The sequence below is a fragment of the Podarcis tiliguerta genome (assembly GCF_965153285.1).
Source record: "Podarcis tiliguerta genome assembly, chromosome: 13".
NCBI classification, from domain to species: Eukaryota; Metazoa; Chordata; class Lepidosauria; order Squamata; family Lacertidae; genus Podarcis; species Podarcis tiliguerta.
In genome coordinates this window covers 22,797,065-22,824,236 of record NC_139546.1, presented here as the reverse complement: position 1 = coordinate 22,824,236, position 27,172 = coordinate 22,797,065, and the positions used below count along the sequence as shown (strand labels likewise).

Genomic DNA, 27,172 nt, shown 5'->3' with positions numbered 1-27,172 from the left:
GGGCCAGTCCACTGTCCCTCAGACCTTGTGGGGACTGGACTATATTTTAAAGGGGGGAAATGAACGAATTCCTATGGCCCACAAATAACCCAGAGATGCATTTTAAATAAAAGGACACATTCTACTCATGTAAAAACATGCTGATTCCCGGACTGTCCACGGGCTGGATTTAGAAGGCGATTGGGCAAGATCTGGCCCCCGGGCCTTAGTTTGCCTACCCATGGTTTAGACTAAGCAGCAAGAGAAGCTTCCTAATGGCAAGAGACGTTCAACAGTGGAACTGCCTGCCTCAGGAGGTGGTGGAGGTCAGTTGGGCATCTGACAAGAGATTTGGTAGCTGCATCCTCCACTGAGCGAGGAGCACGGTGAGGCAGGAATGCTTCTGCGACTGCTCACAGGAGTGTTTCCCCAACTCGATTCATGCACATATTCTGCTTTTCCCGTTTGATTTTCACCACTCCTTCAAGATCTAGTATAACAGGGAACTGAGAGACAGGACCTATGGAACTATGCTGCCCCTGGGTTCAAATCATACCTCTCCAGAGACACTAGATGGTTTTGACAAGACAGTGATTAACCTCAGCAATGTTCCATCTGTAATAAGGGTATAATAACACTGACTTACGTTATGGGGTGCTTTCAAGGATGAGCAAGATAATATTATAGTGAACACATAAAGCGCTTTATAAATGCTAAATACTACTGTGGTTGTATAAGTGCCATTGGAATCAACAGGGTGAATAACCCATCTAAACTTTGCAGGTTTCTCAGTTGTATAACTCATTCAAGTCACACCAAGGCCTGAAAACCACCACCATTCAGAATTTGGACTAATCTCTTGAGCTGCTGTGGTTAATGGACAATTTAAAGGGACACAGCACTTGTGCTGTTTTGGGTGGGATTCTTAATCCCAAATTCTGCATGAAAATTGGCCCCCACCCTTGCCCACCCACCAAGACGTTTGCAAGAAATGAGTGCATTTTAAAAGAACAAGTTGTCACTCTCCATATATTTTTTGGAATGCATGAAGAACAAACACGGCGGTGTAAGGAGCTCTTTTTACACTGTTGCAAACATATGCAAGTCAGCCATTTCCGTATGAAACATAGCAAAATACGGGTGCATTGATTGACTCTCTTTATTAAGGAACTTAACGAATTAATCACAATGAGTATGGCTTCATTTGCAGCTCCCATCTCAAAACCAGGTGAGCAGCCACACAATCCTATGTCCAGTCAAAATCGATGAGCCTCACTCCAATGGCAGCAGCTTTAGGACTGGATCAAGGTTTAAAGGACACTGTAAAAACCCACCTTCCAGGTGAGCGCTCAGTTACGGTGAACATGAGCCTCTGGCATCGATGCTTCGGCTGTTCCCAAGTGCTTGCAGAAGGAGGGGGCTAAAATTTGACCCAAGATCGACTGCAGAAAACTTTTGACGGCTGGCAAAGAATCCTGTGGAATCCTCAGTTAACAGCCTTGGGAATGGTTTTAAAAAAATTGGTTTCCTTTAGCAATGGCCAAACGTGACAGGTCTATAAGGGAATGACACTCTCCTGGGGTAGATCTGGATTAGCACTGAAGAGTATGACAGCGAAGTAATAAACTCACACAAAACATCTCCTGCGGCACCCGAGGGCCATTTCATAAACACTGCACAGGGGGCAAAGACAGGCTTCAAACAAGGGGACTGCACTCAGATGAAGACAATCACAGCTCCCAGCAGAGGAGACCTGTATTATGCAGCCTTCACCGTATTCTCACACTTACATGTTTTTAAGTACACACTTGAAGCAAACTTACAGGGAATCCGCCAACTCCCACCAAACAAAAGCCGCAGCAGCAATTCTTGGATCCCGAATTGGTCCCGACTGGCTTATTGCTACAAGCAAAATGGATGTGACAGATCTGTGCGTTCCAGCCCAGATCTGTTCCGAACACAAAGAACGGGGTGGCGGTCCAGTTTCATGAGTAAATGTCTGAACCAGAGGAAAGGAGCTGAACGTTACCTTCTTGTGTGCATTGCTCCAAGCTGCTCCCCACCCCAGGATCACCTCTTGTATTGGAGCCCAGCTGCATGCAGAAAAGGGGGATCTGAGCATCGCTGCCTGTGCACCCCCCGCTGTTTCATTCTGTTTAATATCCACCTGCTTTCTCTGTGCATGGGGCATAGTTGGGTTTTGACACGCAAGCCTGCTCCCATCACGTCCAGTTCGATCCCTTCGTAGGTAGCCGTCATTGCTCTCCGTGCGCAGAAAAGGAGGCTGTCCTGAATTGTGTGTTGGCAGAAGCTCCCCAGGGCGAGAGCGGCTCTATTAAACACATACCAAGCATGCAGGTTGAAATCAAGGACGGCCAGAAGTGATTCAGTTGTGGTGGGGCAAAACCATGTGCTCAGATATGCACTTGAAAGTGTGCACAATTAAGAGAGCCAGGGGGAAGGGCGCATTTCTCTACCTGCCCGTCTCCAAAAGTACAAATTACAAGGGTTCTCTCTCTCTCTTTTTTTAAAAGGAAAACAATCCCAAGGAGTTTAAGGCAGTCCAGTGTACGGCACAGCCACAGAGGAAGATCTCATGCACAAAATGCACTGAAATAAGATGGCACTGCAAAAGTATGCACATTTCAGGAAGGCTTGTGCAGGAGACCTTCCCAGAGGATTCTGCCCACCGTGAGCAAACCAGCATCCCTCCACCCTTGTTTTACTTTGATTAGGCTGCCTGCAATTTGAGCATTCAGTGGGAATAAACAAACAAACAAAAACCCAATCAGGGATCCTCCTCTTCACATCTGCAAAAAGGAGTGGGGAATCTTATTTTAAGATGCCCATCCAAACCTCTGTGTCACGCAACAAGTAGAAATCAAATGGATGAAACAGTCAGACATGAACACATACACACACGCAAACACACACAGAGAGAATTTTTTCTTCTGGGAGAATTAGAGGCGGATTTTTATTTAGGGGAACGTGGTCATTTTCTTAACCAATGAAAGGTTTCTGAAACCTTCATCTTTGTTAATGGCATAAAGGCATCTCCCATTTATTTCCGTTGGTTTTTTTTTAAAAAAAAACAGTAGAAACAAAAGTCAGAGGTTTTGGGTCACTGACATAATTGATGAGAAATACATGCAAATAAGGTCACATGCCCCTTACTTCAAATCTCTCCCTTCTTCTTTTGCACAACTCATAAAGTTGTCAGCTATCAGGGACTCCTCCAATGGTTTGGTATATTCCTAATCCAGTGTTTCAAATTTTAAAGATTGTGTTCCTAGCCACTGCCATCCCTGCCCTAAACACACAATTTGCTTGGAAGCTAATAGCTTCCAAGTACATCAATAAATATGTACTAAGAAGCAAATCTCATTGACTCCTGAGAGCCCTACTCTCAGGTAAGTGGGGACAGCCCAGGCCTTGTTGACTGAAATGAAATTCCTGAAAGTAAACATATATAGTATGTATTGTATCCTTAAGGAGAAAATATTTCCAAGGGAAGGAGAAGCTACAGGATGACAAAAAAGTGTTTCAGTTTGCGGTGATTGGAACTGCTGCGTTTTTCGGTTTGTGAATTCTTGAGAAAAAGCGATTCAGATTTTTATTTTTGAAAAACATATAGCAAGGGCAACATTAATAGCCGCATTCAACATAACAACATGCTTTTTTAAATCACATATCACTTTATCATGAAGGTTGGTGAATTCCGTTTGGTTTATTGTTGATTTTTTTTTTTACAACAACAAAGCACTGTTGAATTCAGATCCAATCTGGGGATGTTAAGTCCCCATATCAAATCTGCATTGCTGGGCTGGGTGGGTGGGGGGCAGATCCCATTACAAAGGGAAACAACAACATGCGTAACAATAGCAGAGAAAAGGGGTCAGATACTGAAGTGAATAAAAGATATAGAGGAAGGAGTGGTTGGATAATCATGATGTACAAAGATAGGCAGCGTGGAATAGATATGAGAGACAAGGAGAGACAGCAAAGACAAAACCGATGAAGTATGGTGAAGGGACAAAATCTGGGGGTTTCTGCACCTAAAGACAATTTTACATAAGGAACCCCAAAGGTGACACTTTTCCTCTGAGTCCATTTTACCAAATCAGGAGTAAAAAAAGGGAAGGGTACAGTCCAGGAGAAGTTCTCCTGTGAAAAACACCACCGCCCCCAATTTTAATAAATGGAGCTTGTGCAGGAGAACTTCCCACTGGATTGTGCCTTCACAGAAGTAGAAATCAATGACTTAAGATCAACTTCCGAAACAAAACCTTTTTTTTTTTTTTTGGCAATACATGCAAAAAAATCATTTCCCTCAGAGGATGTTTTAAAGAAAGGTGGAATTAAATGAAAGAACATAGATTAGTGGAAAGGGAAAGCATGCATATAAATTTAGCAGCAGCAGCAACAACAAAAGGATGCCGCCTTCCCACCAGAAATCGTCAGGCTAACAGTGAAGGTAAAAAACAATGGGCTGAAAGGTGCATAGCTGTGTACTGGATTGTGGCCCCTGGCTCCTTTCCAGAGAAGTCAAGGAGAAGCAGAGGGTTACATCATGCCCACCGCAGAACACAAGAGCAGCTGCAACACCCATTTCCTCGTAGAGGCAAAAGCGCGGAATTACCCATGTGCTACAAAAGGGTTGGGATGCAGCTCCTTGTTCTTTGCTCAACAGCCTTCTTCACACTTGGTACGGAAAACACACACTTGGAAACCTATTCTGGCACACCAATTACGTTGGCTGCCCCGACATCTAGGGATGAAGGGTGGCATACAAATTTAATAAAATTAATGAATTAATGGTACCTATACATCTACACATCCCGCCCTGCATTGGACAAAACTGTTGCTTAAGCATCCTGACGGTTATGATACCCTGAGCATTAAATATATATATATATTTACTTGAAAGCAAATTCCATGGAAATCAGTAAAAGTCCACCTCCAAGAATTGACAAAGGAAGAGATTCAACTTCAAAAGACCAGATTGCAAACTAGCTTTCTTCAGGCACAATTTTATACAGAAGGGAATATAGCTGGTTATTTTATATGAAAACAAGATCAATAATCATTTCTGACCCCACAGAATGGAATGAACTACGATCCTTTGATCTCGGTTAATTCCGACAACCTGTAGGCTTAACAGAGGCAAATGCGAATCATATGCAAAAACTGTATATCAATGGCACTTGACACCTTACAGACTGAACAGGATTTATAAGACATATACACATCAAAGTGGAGAGCATTCATAGACAATGCTGAACTTTTTACATGTCTGGTGGGAAACTCCCTATGTTTTTTTCCTTTTTCTTTTTTAATGGGCTGGAAAGAGATTTTATGGAATATTTAGAAGAGAAACAGAATCAAACCTTCCCTTTCAATTCCAACGCAATTGTGGCTTGGATATTTTAATAGTTAAGACCAAGGATTTGTTTGTGAATATTTTCTACAGCAACTTGTTTACTGGCAAAATACAGGAAATCACCTAAGATGCTTAATCCAGCTGAATGGTTGCAAATGCAATGGGCCATTGAATCAATTGAGAAGTCTAGAACATACCACAGAGAGCTGAATTTGAAAACATTTGGTGAGTCTTTATGTGGCAGTGTAGGAATGAAAAGTGTGGAGGTATCTTTTGTACCTCACCACCAATTTTAATTTTAATTTTTTTTGGGGGGTGGGGTGGAAATGGCAGTTGTGAAAAGAAAAGATACAATTCCATGTAAGAACAGAAACCTTCCTACTCCAAAGAAAATAAGCTGGTTTTTCACTCTGGTTATTTTATTTGTCAAATCTCTTTACATACTGTTTTGAGCTAGAAAATGCAACCAACAGATTTTTACATAAAACCCACAGAATCAGTGTTCTTAGCTCTTGTGCAGCTCCCATTCACTTCAAATGACATTGGAACTGGACAACTTCCTGCTGTATTGCAACACATATATTGTTATAAGTAAGTAACAAAACAGTTGCCTCCCCAATACTCTCCTTTTTCTTAAAAAAAAAAAAAGGTGAGGACTCAAGAAGAGCTAATTAAAAAACACAATTCATTCAGAAGGTTGGCGAAAGGAAGAAAACTTATCTGGGAAAGGTACAAAGAGACAAAAGATTCATGGGGAGAAAACAGTAATAAAAGATGCTTAAATAATAATAATTATGTTATAGGGGGTGTAATTATTGCAGAGCAAAAAAAATATTGATCTGGTTTTTTAAAGAGCAAGCCATTCTTGTGCGAACTGATGGGTGCCTGTCATTCTTAAGCTTAGCAGGGGTTTTTTAAAATAAAATTCTAAAGACTATCACCCTCTCCCCACTCCAAAAAGCATTCCCAAAGACAGAAAGCTATCAAAGAAAATTGCATTTGCCTCCCAATAAAGCAGATTTTTAAAAAAGCCTATGACGATATATAATCCTAGCTAGAGATTTGGTAAGTGGGGGAGGGGGGGCCTTCAAATGTAATACACTTGGCAAGTATTAAAACATTAAAAACGTTCGAAGGAAATATTCTGCAGGTTTTATTTTATTTTTTAATGTAAAAGCAGTACTTTGAAAAGATTGCAGAGATTGTGTAGAGAGCAATGGCAGGGAAATGGCTGTATGGGCTACATACGTAGGCACATACATAAAAATCTTTTCACAACCTCCGCCTCTCAATTCACATGTATATACGAAGCTCCTCTTACTTCTTTGGACAGTGTCAGATCGACTCTTAAATGAAAGGGGGTTTTTTATATGAGGGTTTTACGTGGGGGTGGGGGTGGGTGTTCAATGTTGGGGGTTTTATGACATCACCAGGTTAAAGTACCCAATCAGCTCGCGCTCTGGAGAAAATTATTTCGTGGGGTGTTTCCTATAATATACTGTACTTCCAAGTCTGTCTTGAAGAAAGAAGCCAAAGGGGGGTGGGGGAAAGGTGGACACGACAAGGATTTTGGTGTGCAACCTGGGTGCTTTTAAAGACCTCTTTTACGGAGTGGGGTTTTTTTTAATGTGTGTGCTACTGTCTCTCTTTTTCTTCGGCTGTGGACTTCGTTGGTTTTAAAGATCTATCTGCAAATTCAAAGGAGAGCTTTTTTTTAAAAAAAAAAAAGAGGCACGCTGAGAAGGGGGGAGATTCCTTGTTTCTTCCCTCCCTCCCCTCCCCACCAAACACACACCGGCAGACTAAGATAGGAAAGGTACCAGGAGGAGGAGGGAAAGGACCATGGCAAGATCACAATCTTCTCCTTTGCAACCCTCTCTGGATTTCTAGAGTGGAGCAAGAAAGAAAGGCAGAGAGAAAAGGCGGCTCTGGAGCCTCAAGGGATGCCTTCGAAAGGAGAATTCATCACTCAAGGGCGGCGGGTTGATTTTGGGGGGTAGGAGGGAGCATGAGGAGGGGTTGGGAGAGAACCCCCTCTTTCTAGCTCCCCTCCCCGCTGGTGGCTGCGAAGCCCCCCCCCTTTTTTTTTTTTACGAAGAAGCAGATAAACAAACATGTTCCTGACCTGCGGGATGGCTCCTGCCGCCGCCACCGTGGATTACAATGGAGATTTCCAAGCTGGCTACCAGGAAATCGACGGCATCACTTTGGGCTACTTGCAGATCAACGGCACGCGGATGTTCGCCCTGACGCAGGTCTTCAGCGACCTGTTTAAGGACATCCCGAGGGCCACCGTGAGCAAGAAGATGGAAAGCCTCAAGATCCAGAGCCGCCGCTGCGACCTGAAGGAGCTGCGCACCCTCAAAGCCATCCAGTCCGTGCCAACGCGCGCCGTCAAGTGCTCGCTCATCTCCAAGGCGGACCTGGAGGCCCTCTGCACCTCTTGCAAGGCCCTGGCCCCCAGGAAGAGGAAGAGGAAGAGGAAAAGCAAGAGGAGGGAAGCCGGGGACCTGTTCAACCGGCCCCGGTTACTTCCCGCGTACAGCGCAGCCGACGGCGCCTTTCGCGCCAACGTGGGTGCCGGCTGCGCCAAACGGGACGCGCTCTTAGGGGCCCCGTTCGCCAGAGGCTACGAGAAAGCCGCGCCGCTGCCGAAGACCTACAGCCGCAGCGGCCGAGAGCAGCTCTTGGCCGGCGTGCTGAGCGCTTACCCCGGCGACTTGCAGCTCCTCCACTCGGCCGTCAGGGCGCACGGCACCAGCCAAGCGCCCGGCGAGGCGGAGGCCGGGCGCACCAAGCGCTCGGCTTGCGGGTGCCTCGGCAAGGAGAAGGGTCGCTCGGCATCCTTCACGGGCCCCAAGAGGCAAGGCACGTCGGCCGGCTACTCCAGCGACTCGGATTCCAGCGGCGCGTCCAGCCCGGCCAGCTCCAGCGACTCCTCGGAAGAGGACGATGAAGAAGACGACGACGACGAAGAGTCATCTTGCAGCAGCGAAGAAGGCAGCTCCTCCGGGTCGGAAAGCAGCTCCCTGTGTAGCGGGGACTCGGTGCAGAGTACCCGCTACAGGCAGGCGGCGCTTCCTCGGATCCCACCCCAAGCTGCCTCTCCTCAAGCCCTCTCGGGCGTAACCAAAGCCTTGCGCCCTGACCCGAACTTACTCTTCTGGGCCAGGACGCTGCGCGCCTCCACTTTGGAAAGTTTCAAGCCGGCTCCTACCATCGCGCCAAAGGTGCCCCCGCGTGAGGACCCGGAACCCCGAGTAAAGCAGGAGGCGAGGAGCTCTCCCGTCTTCCCTGCCCGTCCCAGCAGCCCCAGCGAGGGCCCGCAGCCAAAGGGAGGCTTTCGGGAAGCTTCGGAGTCGTGCGCCCCGGAGCGCGAAGACTTCTCCAAGGACGCCGACTTCCTTTGCTCCCGTGAGGACGTTGGCGAGCCGGACAAGGCTGAGGAATCAGCTCTGCACCAGGACTCCAAGGAAGGGTCGGGGAGGGAAGCTCAATTCGACAGGCTTATCAGGCAGTCCAAGCTGTGGTGCTACGCCAAAGGCTTCAATGTGGACGGGAAAGGTTTGCGCAGGGCCGAGCAGGCCAAAGGGAGTTCCTCCGCCTCCAGAGCCGGCCTCCTCAGCCTGGCCAAAAGCGGCAGCGACTTAGAAAGGAACGCTAAACGCAGGCGTGCCGAGCAGGAAAGGCAGGCCAAAGGGAGGCCCCCAAAGATTTCGAGGAAGACGACCAAAAAGGGGGCCACGCCGCCTTACAAACGCTTGCTCCACACCAGCCCGGCTCCTGCCAGGAATCCGTTTTCTTTGATGGGTACCTTTCCCTGTACGCCCGCTTTGGTCGTCGGCTCTGATGGGGATCTGTGTCCTGCGTCCTCTCTGTGCGTAAAAGACTCGTGCGCCCTCTCCAAAACGCACCCGCTTTGGACCTGGCAGCTGGGGGGCAATGCCATCCCCGTGCCCCCCAGCCTGAAATTCCGGGGATACCGTTTAGAGGACTTCTAGATGGAGGATATAAGCTGGTTTACGTGCAACAGGTTGACTTTTTTTTTTTTTGGATGGGGGACGAAGCGAATTGAATATGTAGCCAAAAAAAGAGAGATGGAGAATCTGATATTGCAATCTGAAAAAAAATATTTACTCGGCTGTAACATTTTTTGTTTCAGTGGCCTTTAATTCCAAATAAGTGTGTTGGTGACAGCAGCTTGTGATCTTAAAACACAGTTTCTTAGAAGTAGGTTCTGCTGAAATCAGTGGAACTTATTTTCAAGTAAATGTGTTAAATAGGGTAGGAAGAGATCCGACTTTCCAGTCATGATTACTTTTTTTTTTAACCCTCAAGGATGCCTTGACAAATGGAATTTCTGGCATTCCTTTACTTTAAAAAGAACAAAAGCTTTGTTTTAAAGAGCTTTCTCATTCCTCACTTTCTTCAAAAGATCCCACAACTTCTGAAATGTTGAAATTTGAACCTTGGTTGGAAGTAGGCCTCAAGTGTGGAGTAACTGATGTTTTAAAATGGAAAAAAACCCCACTCATACAAAAAACACAGCAGTACTGAAAGAGTGTAAAAGAGATTGGAGAACAAAATTTGGTGTTGTGTAATTAAAAAAAAAAGATATTTATGGTAGCAATACTTTGGCTTAATATGCACAACATTTTAATATGAGGAGGGCAGAAAAGGTCTGTTAGGGGGGAAAAGACACAAAGGAAGTTAGGGGCATAGCTGACCTCCCCCTTCCTTTTAATCTGGAGTGGTTTGCTCCAAGCAGAGAAATTTAAAAGAGTTGTGGGTGTGTTGTGAGGAATGAGAAAGTTTCAAGGCAGCCTCCCCTCCCCCTCCCCAGTGAAAGACCCTTCTCTTCTCCCCCTCCCTCATTTGCCAAGTTAAAAGTATACTCCCCTCCCCTCCCCCACCTTTCTTCCTTAATTTGGAAGAGAAATGGCATGGCCTTTCAACCACCGCACATTAAACTCATCAAAGCATCACTCCTCCCCCCCCCAGCCTCCATCCGTTTCCTGATTAAAACTAAAGCAAGACAAAAGTGACTGTTTTATCCCCAACAGCAGAATTTTGCAAGGGGATTTTTTTTTTTTTTAGTAGAATGGAATTCCCCCCCCCCTTCTTTTTGCCTAAATTTGGGATTGTTTGTGTGTGCGTGTTGACTGGTGCAAAAAGTGATTTTAAGCAAAATTAAGTATATTCCACTGTCTACTGAAAAGGTGCAGAAGTGGGAGACACAACTTCATTTGGGAAAAAGGAAAAAAAAATCCCTGATCTTGCTTGAACCAAAAGAAAGAAAGAAAGAAAGAGGAGAGAAAAGGGTTACTTGAAACAGTTGTGTTTTTTAAAAAGGAGGTTGTTGTTTGTTGCCTAATAGAACCCTGACTTTTAAGTAGCCTTCGGTAACATTCTGTTTATTTAAAAATTTACTGGAAAAAGAAATTGGATCCAGGGGCAAATTTGCAATGAAATGCAGATGGACAATTTGATCTCCAAAGTGGAATGCAGAAAAAAGAGAGATTCTCCCCCCCCCCAACCACACTGTCAGAGGAAACTACACCCCCCTCCCTCCCTGATACAAACAAATGTTCTTTCCTTTTATTATTCCTCTTTGTCTTCAGAGGTTTCCCTGCCTGCCTGAAATCAAAACCAAACCTCAACCTATATATTTCCCTCGTTTCAAAATTGGATCTCAGGGCACAAGCCAGAACTGTTACTCTGGAGTTGCTGTGCAATCAGTGGAGGTCACAGAACAGTTTTTTAATCAGTGCAAAGAAAGGGTCGTTCTCTATAAGGTGAATATTTCTGGAATTATTGGGAATTAAACCCAAAGGTCGAAAGATGTTTATCTGGAAGTAAGCCCCCGTTATAGACTTGTTTTTACTGCCTAGTGACTGTGCTCCGGGTAATTGTCATATTTTGGACAGTCTTTGTTCCCACCTTCCTTCTATTAAAACAACATTTTCTCCTCACCACCACCCCAAGAATCTTACCTGGGGAAAATAAAACAAAATAAATAATGGATTAAAATTGCAGATTTCAACTAAGGGGAAATTCTGGCTTCTTGGGTTTCACGGATTTTTAGAAGTGGCAAGTGAACTTGGAACGGAGAAAATAAGATGCTTTTAAAAGGTTGCAATCCTGGACACAGTTGCAAGGGAATAACCCCATGTTGCAATTTCTGGTACTCACTTCTGATTAAACATATTTAAAATAGCAAAACCTTTTTTTCCCCCCTTCCCCTGGCCAAAATATTCTGCCTTCTGCAGGCAGAAGTCTTGACACTCTTTTTGAGAGGAATAAGGGTGGAATTCCAGTGGAACTCAGTAAATATGCTTAGTGTAGTTCCGTTGGTTTATTTTTTCCCTTTAACAACCTGCATTTTTGTTGGAGAGAAAGGGGAATTTGTATTGTTCAAATCAATTTTGAAAGGAAATGAGGAGTAGCTTTCCCATGCCCCTAAAGGGGAAAAAATGGGTTTAAATTCGTTTGTATGAATTCTCTTGGGCAGAATACATTCATTTGGGCTACCTTGATGAAGGAGGATTTCCACTTTAATTGTCCCCAGATTTCCCCCCCTCCCCTAAGAACGAAAAGAATGAAACCAGATTATTCCTGGGAACACAGCATAACTTGGGTGCTTTGTATGTGGAGGACTAAATTAACATTGTTGTGACTGAAAACTCCCCCTTTTCAGTAACCAGCCTTGAATATTTGTTGCCTAGATCGTAAGTTGTTTTTGCTGATATCAGAAGGAAAAAAATAGGGTTATGGGCTTTTTATTTTATTTTGCTGTCAACTTGTATAGCCTGGTCTTTTTGGCTGTTCTGGTGACTTGGGAAAACTGGAGGAATATGACGGGGGTGGGTGGGGAGATTTTTCTTCTTGCTGCTGTCTTAATTTTCTTCAAAAACCGCCTCACAACCCTTCCCAGCCCTGTCTTATTGTGTTCAAAATTTGAGCCCAACTTTGCATAAAAGAAGGGAGGGGTTCTGGTGTTTGCCAGGCAGACAGCCCTGTTCATTTAACTGCACACCTTATTTTCGGAGGAATGTGGAATTCAGTGGTGGCCAAATATTGACATGTCCTCTCCCTACTCCTTCCCTCCCCCCCCCCCCAGCTTTCAATTTCTTCCTTTAACTTCATTGGGAGTTTTGTAATAGTGAGCCGGACAAGAGAGAAACAGAAAGAAAGAGTGATAGGAAGGAAGGAAGGAAGGAAGGAAGGAAGGAAGGAAGGAAGGAAAGAAGGAAAGAAAGACAGAAAGAAATTCAGTATGAAAGATGACATCGAAGGGATTTGTTAAAATGGGGGTGGGGGGGAGCAGCTTCAAAAGACACAACAATCAGTGAAAGCAGTTTGTGGAATGAGGTTTCCAGAGCATATTGACCAGTATGCAGAAGGCTGTGGAATCTGGGGGTGTTACATTCAGAGAGGGAAAATGCTTGTCTTACACCACAGGAGATCCCTATGCACACACACATAAATTGTGTAATTTATCTGTGCATGCATACACAGCCTTCTCAGGATCAGGGCTTAAACACAATGCTCCCCTCTCCCTTTCCTTTATATAAATATAAGAAAAACTCTGAACTGTTAACAAGCACGAGAAAGCACAAGCAGGAGATTGCAGTTAGCAGGGACATTTTACATATCTCATTATATAAGGAAAGAATAACCTCTTCTCTGGTTCATCTGCCCCACTTGCTACACAGGAATCTCAGGCACCATCCACCAGGAGTCCTCTTTCACAAACCCCTTTGAATGGGAGGTGCATGAGAGCCCATCTTGTGCATCACCCATTCATCTCTGGAGGGATCACGCAGGAGAACTTCCAGGCGGATTGTGCCCCATCTCATTTGTGTGTTGATGTGTGTGTATAATTTGCATATAATTTCAGTTTCATTGTTCTTTAAAATGTACATGCAGCTATGCATAGATATGTGTTCCTTTTTCAAGGCTTGGTGTGGTGGTATTCAACTCACCAGCCCCACCTTTTTTTTACATGTTGGAAAGAGCATGTACTTATCACATGAATGCCTATGTTGTCAGCTTGTGCGTAGAAAACACATGTGGTTTATGTATGTGTATGCTAACGTGCAGGAAGAAATTACGAGTACACAATGTGTGCATATACCTATCCTGAATTGTATTATTCAGGAAAGTATTAGCAGCTGCCAGGTTTGGAAGCACCTCAGAGACTAGGGCTGCAGTGCTAAGCATCTTGACTTGTGAAACAAGTCCCACTGAATTTACTTCTCTGGAAGCACGTTACGGGGGTGCAGTCCTGCTTCTTTAGTGGCAAAAATCCCATGGATTGTAGGGTGATGGTGATAAATTATATATTAACTTCATTATCCCACCGTTCCTCCTTAGGGTAGCAAACAACATCCTTTTCCCCACCCTGAAAAAAGGTTCTAAAAAAACCAGTTTAAAACATCTAAAAACAGTTGCCATTAATTTTTTTTAAAAAAAACAACAGCTTCAGCTGAAAAGGTTATTTCATCCAGTGATCTGAGGGTTACCAGGAGTAGTATTCTGTAGAGCAGGGTTGCAATCTCCTTTCCCTAAATACAGAACCTCACATTTCCTCTGATGATCAGATGGAACATGTGTATACATGTATATAGACCCATTCATTTCTGTGGAGGAAGCATTTGTACAAAGTAAATTGTGCTCTGGTCTGCTTCCTCCGTTGAAATTGATGAGAACACACCTTTTCACTTTGAGTGTGTTTCACAGATGGGAAGTTACTGGATTTTTGTAAGCTGCAATGTACCGGTTTCAGGTGCATTCCCAGATGTTTTCATATATCACACTAAATGTGCACGTCATTCCTGCAGCTGTGATGCAAATATACATTCCATATTTGCTAGCCTGTACGTAAATTTAAAAAGTGACTTTTTTTAAAAAAAATGCAGCATGGAGAACATTCACACATATGTCCAAAGAGTGTAAGAAAGATGCAGGTGTGCTTTTAAAGTTGCATGTATTGTTCTTTCATTTTCTTTTTTATTATTATTACAAAGTTAACTTCTGCTAAGCGACAGCTCTGGCTATTTTGAGTGCATGTAAACATGGGAACTTCTTAGTTTTCACCTGAGTGATGGCCCTTTCAAAGGTGGCCGTTACAGTCAGATTATTTGGCAAATGTGTATTGTCCGATCCCTGTGAAAATATGAGGGTTTTAAAAATGTAACCTAATTGATCTGCCAATTGCCACCTTTGCCAGGGAGACACACGCGCCCCCAAATGTTTGGCATGGTTTTGATGTGTCGGAAGTTATGAAATCCAGACAGTAGCGGCACCCACTCCAGTAGTAGTAATAACCATCATAATAAGAGCTTAAATAACTTGACAATTTGCTCACCTTTGCTAGCAGTGCCATCTTTCACCAGAACCAGCCAGCTCAGTCTACCTACTACTGGCAGGGATGACCTCTGAGCCTTTTCCTAAAAATGCAAAAATATTTACAGTTTGTGTGGTGGTAGCTGATGACATTTTGGACAGTCAACACTGTCCGCAATGGTCCTTGGAGCCTCTCTTTCTTCCCCCTGCCCCTGTTGGCATATGTCAGTGTTATCAGTGCAAGATAGGATGTGAAAGTGGGGCATTTTCAAATCAGTTGCACATTCTAGCCCAGGAGTTCCCAGACTTTGGTCCACGTGCTCCATTCAGTTGGTCTGATATTTAAAATTGTATTTGTCTTTCTTTTGTTTCTTCTGTTGCATTTTATTGCATCATAGTTTTAATCGTACGGAATAAAAGAAGCAATAGAAATACAATTAAAAACCATACAGCATCTGGCACAGTGAATTCCCAGTTGCTACAACATGCAGAAAAACCACTAAGTGGCCTGCCAAGAGCCTCAGCAATTTTCAAGTGGCCCATGGAGGCGAAAAGGTTTGGGATCCACTGTTCTAACCAATGATAGGTTTCACAATTGCATTGCAGAACTAAAAATGCATGAAATACTTCATGCCGTGTACAAACACTTTATTCTTGTGCAAGAAATTTAAAACAAAAAACGATTTAAGCCTTACCTGTAGAAGCCACTATCATCTCTGCAGCACTGTTGCACTTTCATCACAGGGTTCTATTTATGCCTTATGTGTGTGTGTTTTTGCTAAGACAGATACTTGTAGAAAACAACAATAGTTGGAAGATGTTCTGCCTGCTTATTTTGCTTAAACTGAGTCTAGATTAAAGTTAGCCAATTGAGGCTGCAGTCCTGAAGTTGTCCTCAGCGCATTTACGTAACTGGGAGTAAATCCTGCTGAGATTTACTTCTGACTTTGACTTTAAATCATGCCCTTGTAAGTTGGTTCCACTGAAATGGATGAGATCACACAGTGCAATCCTGTGCATGTCTCTGCTCAGACGGAAGCACCATTGAGTGCAGCTGGGCTTACTTCCAAGAAAGTGGTGTCTGCAGCCTATTAACAGATGGGGAGAAAGCATATGGAGGAGTGTGTAAAATAGATATACATTCTGGAATTGCATTCCATGAAATGCCTAAATATTCCCTCTCGTATCCCTTAAACAAGTTCTCAACAACATAGAATTATTCTGTGTGCAGAATATAACAATCCCTCTTCTCCCCATCTGTAAATGCCCTTTTTACATGCTAAAATTCCTTGGCAACTTGCTGTATCTTTCTGAAAGATTTTTGGAAGTGTTTTGCAATTCTATAAATAGACACAAATAACTTAAGATCTTAAAATATTTGATAGAAGCTGAAGATGGACAAATTGAACACATCAAAAATTTCCAGTGGGGGAAATATAGAGAAGCAGTCATTGGTGTGTTTTTTTCCTGGGGCTTTAAAGCTAATATCCTCCTGTGTAAGTTCCATATGACTTTCCCCCCTGGATTGTGTCCTTAAAGCTCCATGAACATATAGGAAGAAAAGCAAACAGTGGGTGTATGGGCCTAGTCCAGGTTACTGTAGTATTGCAAAATTGCATCCAATGGTATGCATAGTCAGAGTAGAACCACTGAAATGAATGAGTACCATTAACTTTGCTCCTTTAATTATAGAGTTGCAATACTGTATCCAGTGTTAGTCATAGAGGAGACCTATTGAAATGAATGGGTATGACTAACTTGGGTCCTGGAATGGGTCTAGCCTGAGTAAAATTTTAGTTGGATGCAACACTTTGGCTATGGGTGGGGGTTTTCCCCCCCATGTACAGGGGAGTAAACCCACTTGAACTCAGAAAGAAATTGAGTAAACATGCCTGAGAATTGTGTTAGTTCTTTCTACAGCTCCCAAGTAAACTCATATTTTAGCAACATAATACAATAATTGTTCACAACAGAGTGGTGGCAGCTTTCAAATTAGTTCAAAAAGGGTAATCGGAAGATCCACTTTTTACAAGGGAGAGAGCGAGCAGGCCTCCTTAGATTATTTGGGGGAAGAAATGGACAAAAAGAAGTAAAATACTTTTTAAAAAATCAGCAACAACCTTTTGTACAGTGCAACTGCTTTTTGAAAAGGTGGGGGGGGGGAATAAAAACCTCACACAAACAGAACTATCTCTAGTGTGTTCTTCTACCTGCCACACTCAGGTGCTCTCAGTTCAGAGATATATATAGACTGTGTTATGTTATTACTATTTTTAGTGGAGTTGTATGGAGGGGGGAATACAAAAGTAGAGGTGAGTTTCTCAGGTTCCCTTCCACAGTTTTATCCCCCCCTCTTTTTTTTCCTTGCCTTGCATAATTAGTTTTGAAATGTAAAGCAGAATGAGCCTCTGTTTTCAGGTAAATCAATTGAACTGTACAAGAGAGAAATATATATTTGGTCAGACTTGAGGGAAGGCTGAAGGGGGCGGGGAGAGGGAGAGAGAGATGGTTGGAAGAAAGGAAAGAGGAAATATGCAGTCACCACATTGACCATCACTTTCAGGTTTTAAAGAAGTGTTTCTCCATTTTCCAAGAAGGAAAAATAAGGAAAAACACACAAGTAAGGTGCTAGTAATCTGGGAATGTCTTTATTAATTAAAGTTTCTTAGTTCTGAACCAGAGAAGAGGAATACTTTGCAAACACAACACAAACATATTTATTACTTTTTTCCTCCAAAGGAATTGGAAATGGGAGATGGAGAGAGAGTGAAAAATGAGCTTTTCCCAGTGAATAATGTATATGATCTGCAGTGCAATCCAAAGTGGAAATCAGGTAAACATGTACAGTATAGGATTGTAGCCTTTGTTACATGTAGCTACAATTACATCCTCTCTCCTCAGATGAATTTCCTTAAAATTCTGCATTTCCTATCACCATTTTTGTCCTTTTTTTTTTAACCATCCTTTCCATTTTTGGAACACACCTTGGAAAATGAAACACACGGAGGGAAGGGGAGAGAGAGTTCAGTTTTCCATCTCCTCCCAACACACTTCCCAAAATATACTTGACTTGAGAAGATGGCAGGAGAGAAAGGGGGAGGCAGCGATATGTACGTTTTATTTATTTTAAGTTGTTGTATGTACTGTATATAAGGGAAAAAACTGTAATCCCCAGTGTGCAATATGGATCCTTGACTGAGGAATAAAAAGACATTTTAAATAAAACAAGCGTGTGTGTATGTTGCTGTTGTTCTTAACAGAAGCTTTCCCCCTTCACAAATTACATAATTCGAGGAGTCATCCTGTTTATGGCTGTTTGGCTGTCTTGTTCTGCTTTCTGCAGAAGATAATGAAGTAGCAAAAGCTATATATGTTTTATTGGCTGGGAATAGTTTGATGGGTTTAAGCTAATGCAAGCTTTCTGATTTTGTGTGTATTCCACGACCGTAGGCTTTTAGCTCTTCAGTAGGCAGGCGAAAAATTAATTCTTTGAAAGCTTGCACACTCCTTCCCCACAAGGTATCATTCCCCCTCCATTCTTCTTCACAATCTTAGTAGTAGCTGAACAGTTCCAATGCTACAAAGATTCATGTTTTTAGACCAATTTTTGGCGCCTGTTTCCTTCTGTACAGACCTCAAGAGCTGTGAGTAGCAAAATTCCACAAAGTAAAATGTGCATATCTTACTTTCCTACAATGAAGTAACCCAAATTCTGAGCCAAAGAAAACTGAATTCTTCCAACCTGTGACAACTAAGAGGGCTCAGAGTTATTCCTGTGAGGAAATAGAACACCAGCAATCAAAGCCAGTGGCTACCTGAGGTTGGTACAGGTGGTAAAAGGACTCCGCTTTAACACCATGTCATTGTGAAGAACCAAACATTGTCTCTTTCACCAACACTACAGCTCTGCCATTTGAGTCTTGTCACAAGTGAGGTAAAACTGCAATCTTACTACACCAAGCACCACTGGAATTTACCTTTGAGGGAATCTGGCCACTTATTAAATTCCCCTACCACCCATTCAACAAAACCGCTGGGTAGGTTCACTAAACAATGTAAAAGGCCACCCAGACACATAACATAATGTAGCCAAGATGGCATAAACATTGGCTAAGACTGCATAAAACAGTGTAGAATCAAAATAAAAAACAGCCAAAAACTAGCATGGTGGGATGCTATTGGTGCCAATAGCTAAATGTGGCTCTAACAACCAAAGCTGTGTACTTTACATATTTCAAAGAACTGGGCACTGGTCTGTTAAGGGTTGTTGAGAATTATATCCCTGTGAGGAGAAAACTACAGTTCCCATAATTCTTTGCATCAAAGTGTGTTCTTTGCATCAAAGTGTGTATTGTGCACACACAGCCAAAAACCATGTTAAGTGGCCAATCACTCTCTCTGGTCATTCTAATCCACCTACCAGGGTGGGTTGCTAGGGTAAAATATGCACCCAGCCCACTCCACCGAGCTCCTCGGAGAAAGGATGGGACAAAACAAATTATAAACTGCATATTTACTCAGAAGTTAATCGCGCTAAGTTCAGTTGTATTTACTCCCAGGCAAGTGTGCTCAGGATTGGAAACTTAATATGGTAAGTAAATAAAAAAAGGAGAACCACTTTTGAATCAAATGTGCATTCTAACAAATGCAGGTTTTTTATTTGCTCTGAAGAGCTGGAGAATGCCGTGAAAAGTACCGATTTAAGCATCTTTGGTGGAGATTGATGTTGGATTCCTTCAATTCATGGTCCTTTGACCCTGTCAAAACGATGGGGCAGTTTTTACCCAGGGGTTGAGAGCTACAGATGGAGAGCATACAGCTATAGGTGAGGGACTTAGGCTAAGTCAATTATTGTGGGAGTGATCTAGCCGCACATTCCCTGATTGATTGTGCCTGCCCTTTTTATGACACAGCGTTGCAGTGGACAAATGAAACATTTAAACGGAAATCAATAGACATTACTGCCTAATTTTCAGCCCAAGTCTCTAGGAGATCTTTTGCACCGAACCCAAGTTTTTCCCGCCAAAACTGGGGAAGCCCAGCCAGATGGGCGGGGTATAAATAATAAATTATTATTATTACAGGTATTATAAAACCTCATACAACCACCTTCCAGACATGTTTCACATTCAGATCCGCTGGAGGAAGAGGAGGGGGATCAGAGACAGGCGAGATCCGGCATTATCACGATCCAGTAGGGGCAAATATCAAACCCAAATCCTAGATCTGAAGAAAATTAAAGTGTTGTGTTGGTGGTTGTTTCGGGTTTTTTGCTACATCTAATTTTTAAAAAACAGCATATATTTAATGTGTCTGCTAATGTGGGGACAGAAACTGGGATCTTCATCATTATCGCTAAGGAAAGGGAACTAAAGTTCTGTGTCAACCCTGAGTCAAGAGTAGGATCTTTTGAGATTAATGCTGCCTCTGCTCCCAAAAGTGTGTTTAGTAATGCAAGAAAGAAACATTTGAAACTGCTGGTAGGAAAGGGTTTCGTGGGCAATGCTGGAATCAGTGGACAAGCAGGATCTAGAAAACATTGGCTCCTCCTACAAAGCAAGGGGTGAGATGACCGCCTTTAGCTGGCAGGTAAGTTCTCCTGCACAAGTCCCAAGGGCACAATGGCACGCTGTACTTCTGGGAGGCTACTTATCATTGCTGGCTTCAAAAGAAAAGCCCTGCTGGATGATGCCAAAGGCCCTTTTAGTCCAGCATCCTGTTCTCACAGCAGCCAACTAGGTGTCATACATAAAGAGTTCGAAGGGACCCTGGGGATTATCTAGTCCAGGCTTCTTCAAACTCGGCCCTCCATATGTTTTTGGCCTACAGCTCCCATGATCCCTAGCTAGCAGGACCAGTGGTCAGGGATGATGGGAATTGTAGTCTCAAAACATCTGGAGGGCCGAGGTTGAGGAAGTTCAACCCCCTGCAATGCAGGAATATGCAGCTGTCACATTCGAGGATCGAACCTGCAAACTATAGGAAGCCCAACAGCAGGAGCTGAGCACCGCAGCACTCTCCTCACTTGTGATTCCTAGCAGCTGGGATTCAGAGGCATACTCCCTCCGACGACGACAGAGGTTTGATCACAGTCACTTTGGCTAGTCATAATAAATCAACATGCATCCTGCAATATATTGTATTGTTAAAGGCTGGTGCAGTGTAAAATAAGGATTAATAGTCTGCCAGTTGCAAAGTCTGTAGTCTGGATCTGGTCACGAGCTCCCTAGTCGGCCTTAGGGGCAGCTACAGGTTCTGCAGCACTGAAGTCCGGCAGAAGCTGGTGCTTGCTTTTCACAATAGCAAGCTCAGGAAGAGAGAATTTGGGGAGGGGGCAGAGAAGCACGAAGAGAGGAGGGCCTGAGGATCCTTTCCCCGCCCAGAGACTCCTCCTTTCCAAATGGCTCTCAAAGGTGGGGAAGTGGATAAAAAGCTCCTGTTCCTTTCATTTACGAATCTCCTCCCACGAAGCATCTTGCAGCAATTTAACAATGAAACACAAACCGATATAAAATAATTCCATATATAAAAACAGCTAAAAGTAGGGGCGTTTTTACAATTTCCGAATCCAATTTTTAAAATCCCCGCTCTGAAGGGATGTTGAAAGCTGAATAGGAAATTCAAGAGGTGCATCTGGCATCACCCTCCTTATGAAATTCCCCCTTCTGTGTAGCTACCAAAGATATAGAAGCCTTGTCTTCACTTTTCTTTCTGTGGGGAACCCTTGGCCCTCCCGATGTTGCTGAACTACAACTCCCAACAAGCATGTCTGTTGGCCATGCTTGCTAGGGGTGGTGGGAGTTGTAGTTCAGCAACATCGGGAGGGCCAAGGGTTCCCCACAGTTGCTTTAAGTCTTAAAAGGTTTGGGCCATGGGCATAGCCAGGGGGTGGAGGGGCAGCTGCCCCCCCCCATCAAATAAATAAATAAAAATACTTAACTAAAAGTAGAAAAAATCAGACAATTTGAAATGGTTCGACCTGGTTTTTCTGAGCACTTGGGTTCAAAAGAAAGTAATATAAAACAGCAATTTAAAATAGTTGTTGAGACTTTTCATTCTGAATCTGCTAGACAGAGCCAGACAAAGCAGGATGACAGGTGGGTGTCCTCCCCTCCCCCCAACATAAACCCTGGCTACGCCTATTATTTGGGCCCCCAGTTATTTGAAAGACCACCTCCATCCATATCAGTCTGTGTGTGATATCAGCAGGAGGAGCCCTACTTGCCTCCGAGAATAATTCGGTTAGCCCGCATGAGGGGAAAGGGCCTGGCATGCAGTTGCCCAGCATCTCTGGGACAATTTACTAGCTTCACTCCAACGGGACAAGTAGCTCAGTGGTAGAGCATCTGCAGAAGGTCCTGGGTCCAATTTCCTGTGAACTCCAGGTAGGGCTGGGCATGTCCTTTGTCAGAAGTGCTGGAGAGCTGCTGCCAGTCTGTGTAGACAGTACTGAGCTAGATGGGCCAATGCTCTGACTCAGCATAAGGCAGCTTCATCATTCCAGGTGTTAGGAAAGCCCTGAAGACCGCCCTCCCCTTTTGTCTAATTTTTAAAAAGTTCTGTTCTATTTTATTTTATTTTATTTTATTGGCAGGGTGGTGGTAGCAATAAACTATATGGTATTTGTGAGGCTGAATATTTGTGGTTTATACATGTAGTGTGGTATATTTTAATCATATGTTGCCTCAGGATGGTTTTTCCTCTTAATAGTGACATTAAAAAAACAAAACAAAGCCAGCCTCATCCCCTCTTCCAGTCTAGGGATATAGAGATTAAGACTGATCTGCTTTACAGGGTTGTTGTAAGCACAACTGAGATACTTAAAGGAAACACTTTGAATGCTTGAACTATACTATAGAAGTATTAAGTTTAATTTAACTTTATAGAGAAATCTGTTCTTTTCAATGAAGCAGCACTATTTATCATAATAGTCCAAGCATGCGAATATTAAACCGTCCTTTGAAGGAAACCACAGTTCAATTAAAAAATATACACACGAGTATATTTGCTCGGTTTTGAAACTTTCCTTTGCAACCGAGCCTTCGAAGGGAATTTGTATTGTTCAAATCAAACCAACTGAATTTGGGCTTAAAAAAAAAGCACTCCAAATCGGTGTCGTTTATGCCCTCAATTACGTTCTGCTTTGAAACATCTTGAAAAATAAGAACAGAAGAGTGAGATATGAACAAATGTTAACCCCTTCGAACCTAACCATAAACTATGTGAAATATTATACAAAAGAGATGTTTCCAATTTCATACACCCCGCCCCCCCCCCCCCCCGGAAAAAAACAACAACTGAAGAGAGGATTCTTTCTTGAAATGCAAGTTTTCCTCTCCTCTTCAATCAAACCCGAATGAAAAACTTGGGATAGTGGTATTTAAATAAGTATACACTATATATCTAAAGCACATTATCCCATTCTCACGCCCCCATTAAAATAATCCCAGGAACTGTTAAGGGTGCTGGAAATTGTTGCTCTCTGCGGGGTAAAATTCTGGCGAGATCAGTTCCTTTCCTCTTCTGTATTTTATAGATCTGATTACTAATAATAAATTGGCTAGATGTATAGGAAGAGGATCAATAAGGAATTTAATTTTGTATGGGCAGCAGCTCCCCTGTTTAATAACTTTCCAGAGCTGAAGCGTCGTATCCCTGAATCCTCTTTTCTCTGTGTGTGTGCGCGCGCTTGCGCTTGTGTTATTTCATTTAATAAACGTCAGGGGAATAACTGGGGTTGGGGAGATATATATATATATATATATGCGCGGCGGGATGAAGTACGGAAGAGAAGTCTGGGAAAAGGAAAGATGAGGCGAGGGTGTGTGTGTGGCTGCGGATTCCTTGATTTTAATGTGGTGTCAAAGTGTCAATGATAAATTAGATAAAAGCAAGTTAAAACAGCAAGCCTTGGTTGGAGGGGGAAGGCGAGGCTACAGCTCCTTAATCTGGGATCTGGAGGGGTGGGTGCGTGGGGGGAGTTGAAGCCTGGAAGGGGGTTGAAGGATTAGCCCTCCTTAAAAGTCTTCATGTATTATGTTTACATATAGTCAGCCGAGAAGAATAGACCAGGGTTTCTGGCGGGGGGGGGGGGAGAGGAGGGCTTGGGGTATGTTTTTTTAAACTCTGGTTTATCAGTCTCTGAAGAGCCTGAAAGGAAGGTTCTTTTCCCTGGAAAATTTCTTTTCTTTTCTGGGAGATAAGGGAGGGGAGGACACCCGCCAAACCTTAAACGCCCCCCCCTCTAACCACAACAATCGGCCTGGAATGTTAACTCCGGCCTGCCAAGGTGACACTATGAATCTCACTGTGCTATTAACATCTGCATGTTAATGGCTCAGTGGATGCAGTTCAGGCCAATCTTGGGGAATTTACCTTAAATGAGGCCATATGGAAATAAAGGGGAAAACTTGGTTAACTTAAATGCTTTTTCTTTTTTTTTTAAATGGCCCTCCAGCAAATCTGCCAAACAGCAAGGAGAAAAGCAGGTTGGAATCCTTTGAAGAAGGACTCTAGAGAAATTTGGGGTGCATTTTATCAAGTTATAGGGAAGAAGAAAATAGAATGCGTCACTTTGAAAATGAGAGAGAGAGTGTGTGTTTTCCTTTCATTTACTCCCACCCCGCTTTGTCTTTCCATTTTCTTTGTATCATTTCCATTGTTCCCTTTTTTCTCTTTTAAATTTCTTTTTAAATGTTTTTTAAAAATCAGTTTACCGACTACAGCATACAAACATTAATCATTGCCCTAATTCAGAACCAATTTCAGTTTGAGTTACAGAAGTGAATATACAGGGCCTCACATCAAAGGCCTAACTGAAAGTAAAATATTCAAGGAAACAGTCAAATCAACCACCGCAACTAAAATCCTGTGTTTTTTTTTAAATCTGACCAGCAACTATACTCTTCAATTCCCAAATTGGGGTTTGGGAAAGCCTATTACAGTATTATCAGATAGAAACAAGAAGTAAATCACAGTCTCTAATATACAACTGTTGATGAGGCAGCCATATGAAACCAGTAACACAGATCCATACACATTAAGTACACAATTAACAGCCCAGTATGCCTGTTTACTCAAAAGTAGGTCCCACAGATCTCAGCAGCGCTTTCTCACAAGTAAGGGTTCACAGGATTGCAGCCACAACCGATAAACATAGCGTAAAATATTTATTTACATACCCCAGGCACTAAAACTAACTCTGGCCTCTGCAACCTGATCATCACCCCCCTGGTTTCATAATCTCATAAATATTTTACCCTCTTCTAAAGAACAAAAAGATACTGTCTGCCTTTTATAGAAAACACTCCTTTTGAAAGGAAATGCTGGTGAAACCCCCCCCCCCTTCAAGCTTTTTCCTTGCCTTCTTTCTTTTTCTCTCTTGTTGCAATTCAGCCCTATCCCCCGTCCTAACTCCTGCGATCACATTTATAGCTCAATCCTAACCATGTTAGCTCAGGAGCTAGTCCTGCTGCTTTCAATAAACTTAATTCTAAGACACTGTGCTTAAGGGTTATTTCCACACCACCCTTTCTTGATGTCATTGACACTATTTGCGCACTCGCTTCTTATGAAGAATCTGAAAGATGTCCTTCTGACTCCTGGAATAGCTTGGTCAATAAGAGCATAAGATTCTTAATTTCAGGTTTGCGGTTTCAAGCCCCACGTTGGGTAGGGTTGCAACACGTCTGGAATTTCCCCAGACATAGCTGGGATTCGGCTGTCGGAAACAGGGCCCAGGTGGAAAGCGGTTGAACGTCCGGGAAAATCTGGACAATGTATGACAACCCATGTCTGAAGTGTAGATTTTGGTGAATTTCCTTAAAAATAGCTCAAAAAACTTCTTCTTTTTTTGCAAAAAAAGAATCTCAGCAACTTTTGTGTGCAAATTTTCACTTTTTGAAATATGCCAACCCTAATTTTGGGCAAAAAGATTCTTGCATTGGACGGGGTTAGACTAAATAACACTTTTGTTCCTTTCCCACTCTGTGAGTCCCATTTGTGCTCACCCCTCTTGTTATCCTCTGCCTTTTCTTTTTAAGTGCTGGGTTACTGCAAATGTTTAAATCTTCCACTGTAATTGCAATGCAAGCCTTTCAGGCATGAAGTAACTAGCACAATTGTCTGGCCTGGTGTGTAGAGGAATAATGGGTGGCATGGATGGGTGTTGGTTAGCACAAGGGGACTAGATATTGTGCAATTGCCACAGAACAAGAAGATGGTGCCAGTAAAGACTAACACACACTCAAAATGTCTTTGTGGGTGTTTAGGGAAGTTTTTAATGTCTGATGTTTTATTGTATTTTTAATATTTTGTTGGAGGCCACCCAGAGTGGCTGGGGTATACAGTAGTACCTCGAGTTAAGTACTTAATTCGTTCTGGAGGTCTGTTCTTAACCTGAAACTGTTCTTAACCTGAAGCACCACTTTAGCTAATGGGGCCTCCCACTGCCGCCACGCTGCCGGAGCATGATTTCTGTTCTCATCCTGAAGCAAAGTTCTTAACCTGAAGTACTAGCGGAGTCTGTAACCTGAAGCATATGTAACCTGAAGCATATATAACCCGAGGTACCACTGTAAATAAATAAATTGTTGTTGTTGGTTGTTTGTTTTGCAGTCATACAGAAGCACCCTAAAGAAGATGCTTTGCTTTCAGCAGTTTCTGCTTAAGGAAGGAACATAAGAAGCTGCCTTATACAAACTATGGGTCCAACTACCTCAGTATTATCGGTGCTAAGGATGAGGATGCCTGTGGTTTTCCAGGTGCTGTTGCACTCCAACTCCCAGCAGTCCCAGCCAACATGGCCAATGGTCAGGAAAGATGGGAGTTGTAGTCGACTGTACTTGATCCAATCTTAGTAACATTGTTAAGTGACTTCCTCAAATCCCCCTGGCTGAATATCAGTGTATATCATTGTAACAGTTTTCCAAAACCTATTTTCTCATACAATTAACTTAATCACTTAACCTCTTACTTTGTTTTCATTTTAACTTTAAACATATTATTCTCTAAAATTACATAATTAAATCCTAAGCCTATCTGGAATTTGCATTTTTTCCAGTTAAGCTATCTTAGCATATTTAACTAAATAGTCTTTAAATTTCATCCATTCCTCCTGGTACTCCTCCTTCTTCTGGTCGCGGAGTCTTCCAGTCAGGTCGGCTAGCTCCGAAAAGTCCATCATCTTCATCTGCCATTCCTCCACTGTCGGGACTTCTTGTGATTTCCAATTCTTAGTTAACAAAATTCTAGCTGCAGTTGTGGCATACAAAAACAATCTAACATCTTTTTCGGGCAATTCCAAACCTATTATTCCAAGAAGAGAGGCCTCTGGTTTCTTAATAAATGTATATTTCAACATTTTTCTCAACTCATTATAAATCTTTTTCCAGAAGTCTGTAGTCCACCAATCTCTGGAGGGGCTGCAGGATTCCTGCCCCTGCTATCCACACTTACTTGGGAGTT

General features: G+C 43.0%; 1 protein-coding gene across 1 annotated transcript; it reads left to right on the top strand.

Annotated features, from left to right (window-relative positions):
* Window positions 1-1,483: 1,483 nt before the first annotated feature.
* Window positions 1,484-16,860, top strand: EPOP (elongin BC and polycomb repressive complex 2 associated protein). The gene has a single exon (XM_083408642.1). It carries the CDS (start codon window positions 7,474-7,476, stop codon window positions 9,358-9,360), a length of 1,887 nt encoding a protein of 628 aa, XP_083264768.1. The 5' UTR covers window positions 1,484-7,473; the 3' UTR covers window positions 9,361-16,860.
* Window positions 16,861-27,172: the final 10,312 nt, after the last annotated feature.

Excerpts from the sequence above, each read along its gene's own strand:
- EPOP (XM_083408642.1), top strand. The coding sequence starts at position 7,474 with ATGTTCCTGACCTGCGGGATGGCTCCTGCCGCCGCCACCGTGGATTAC.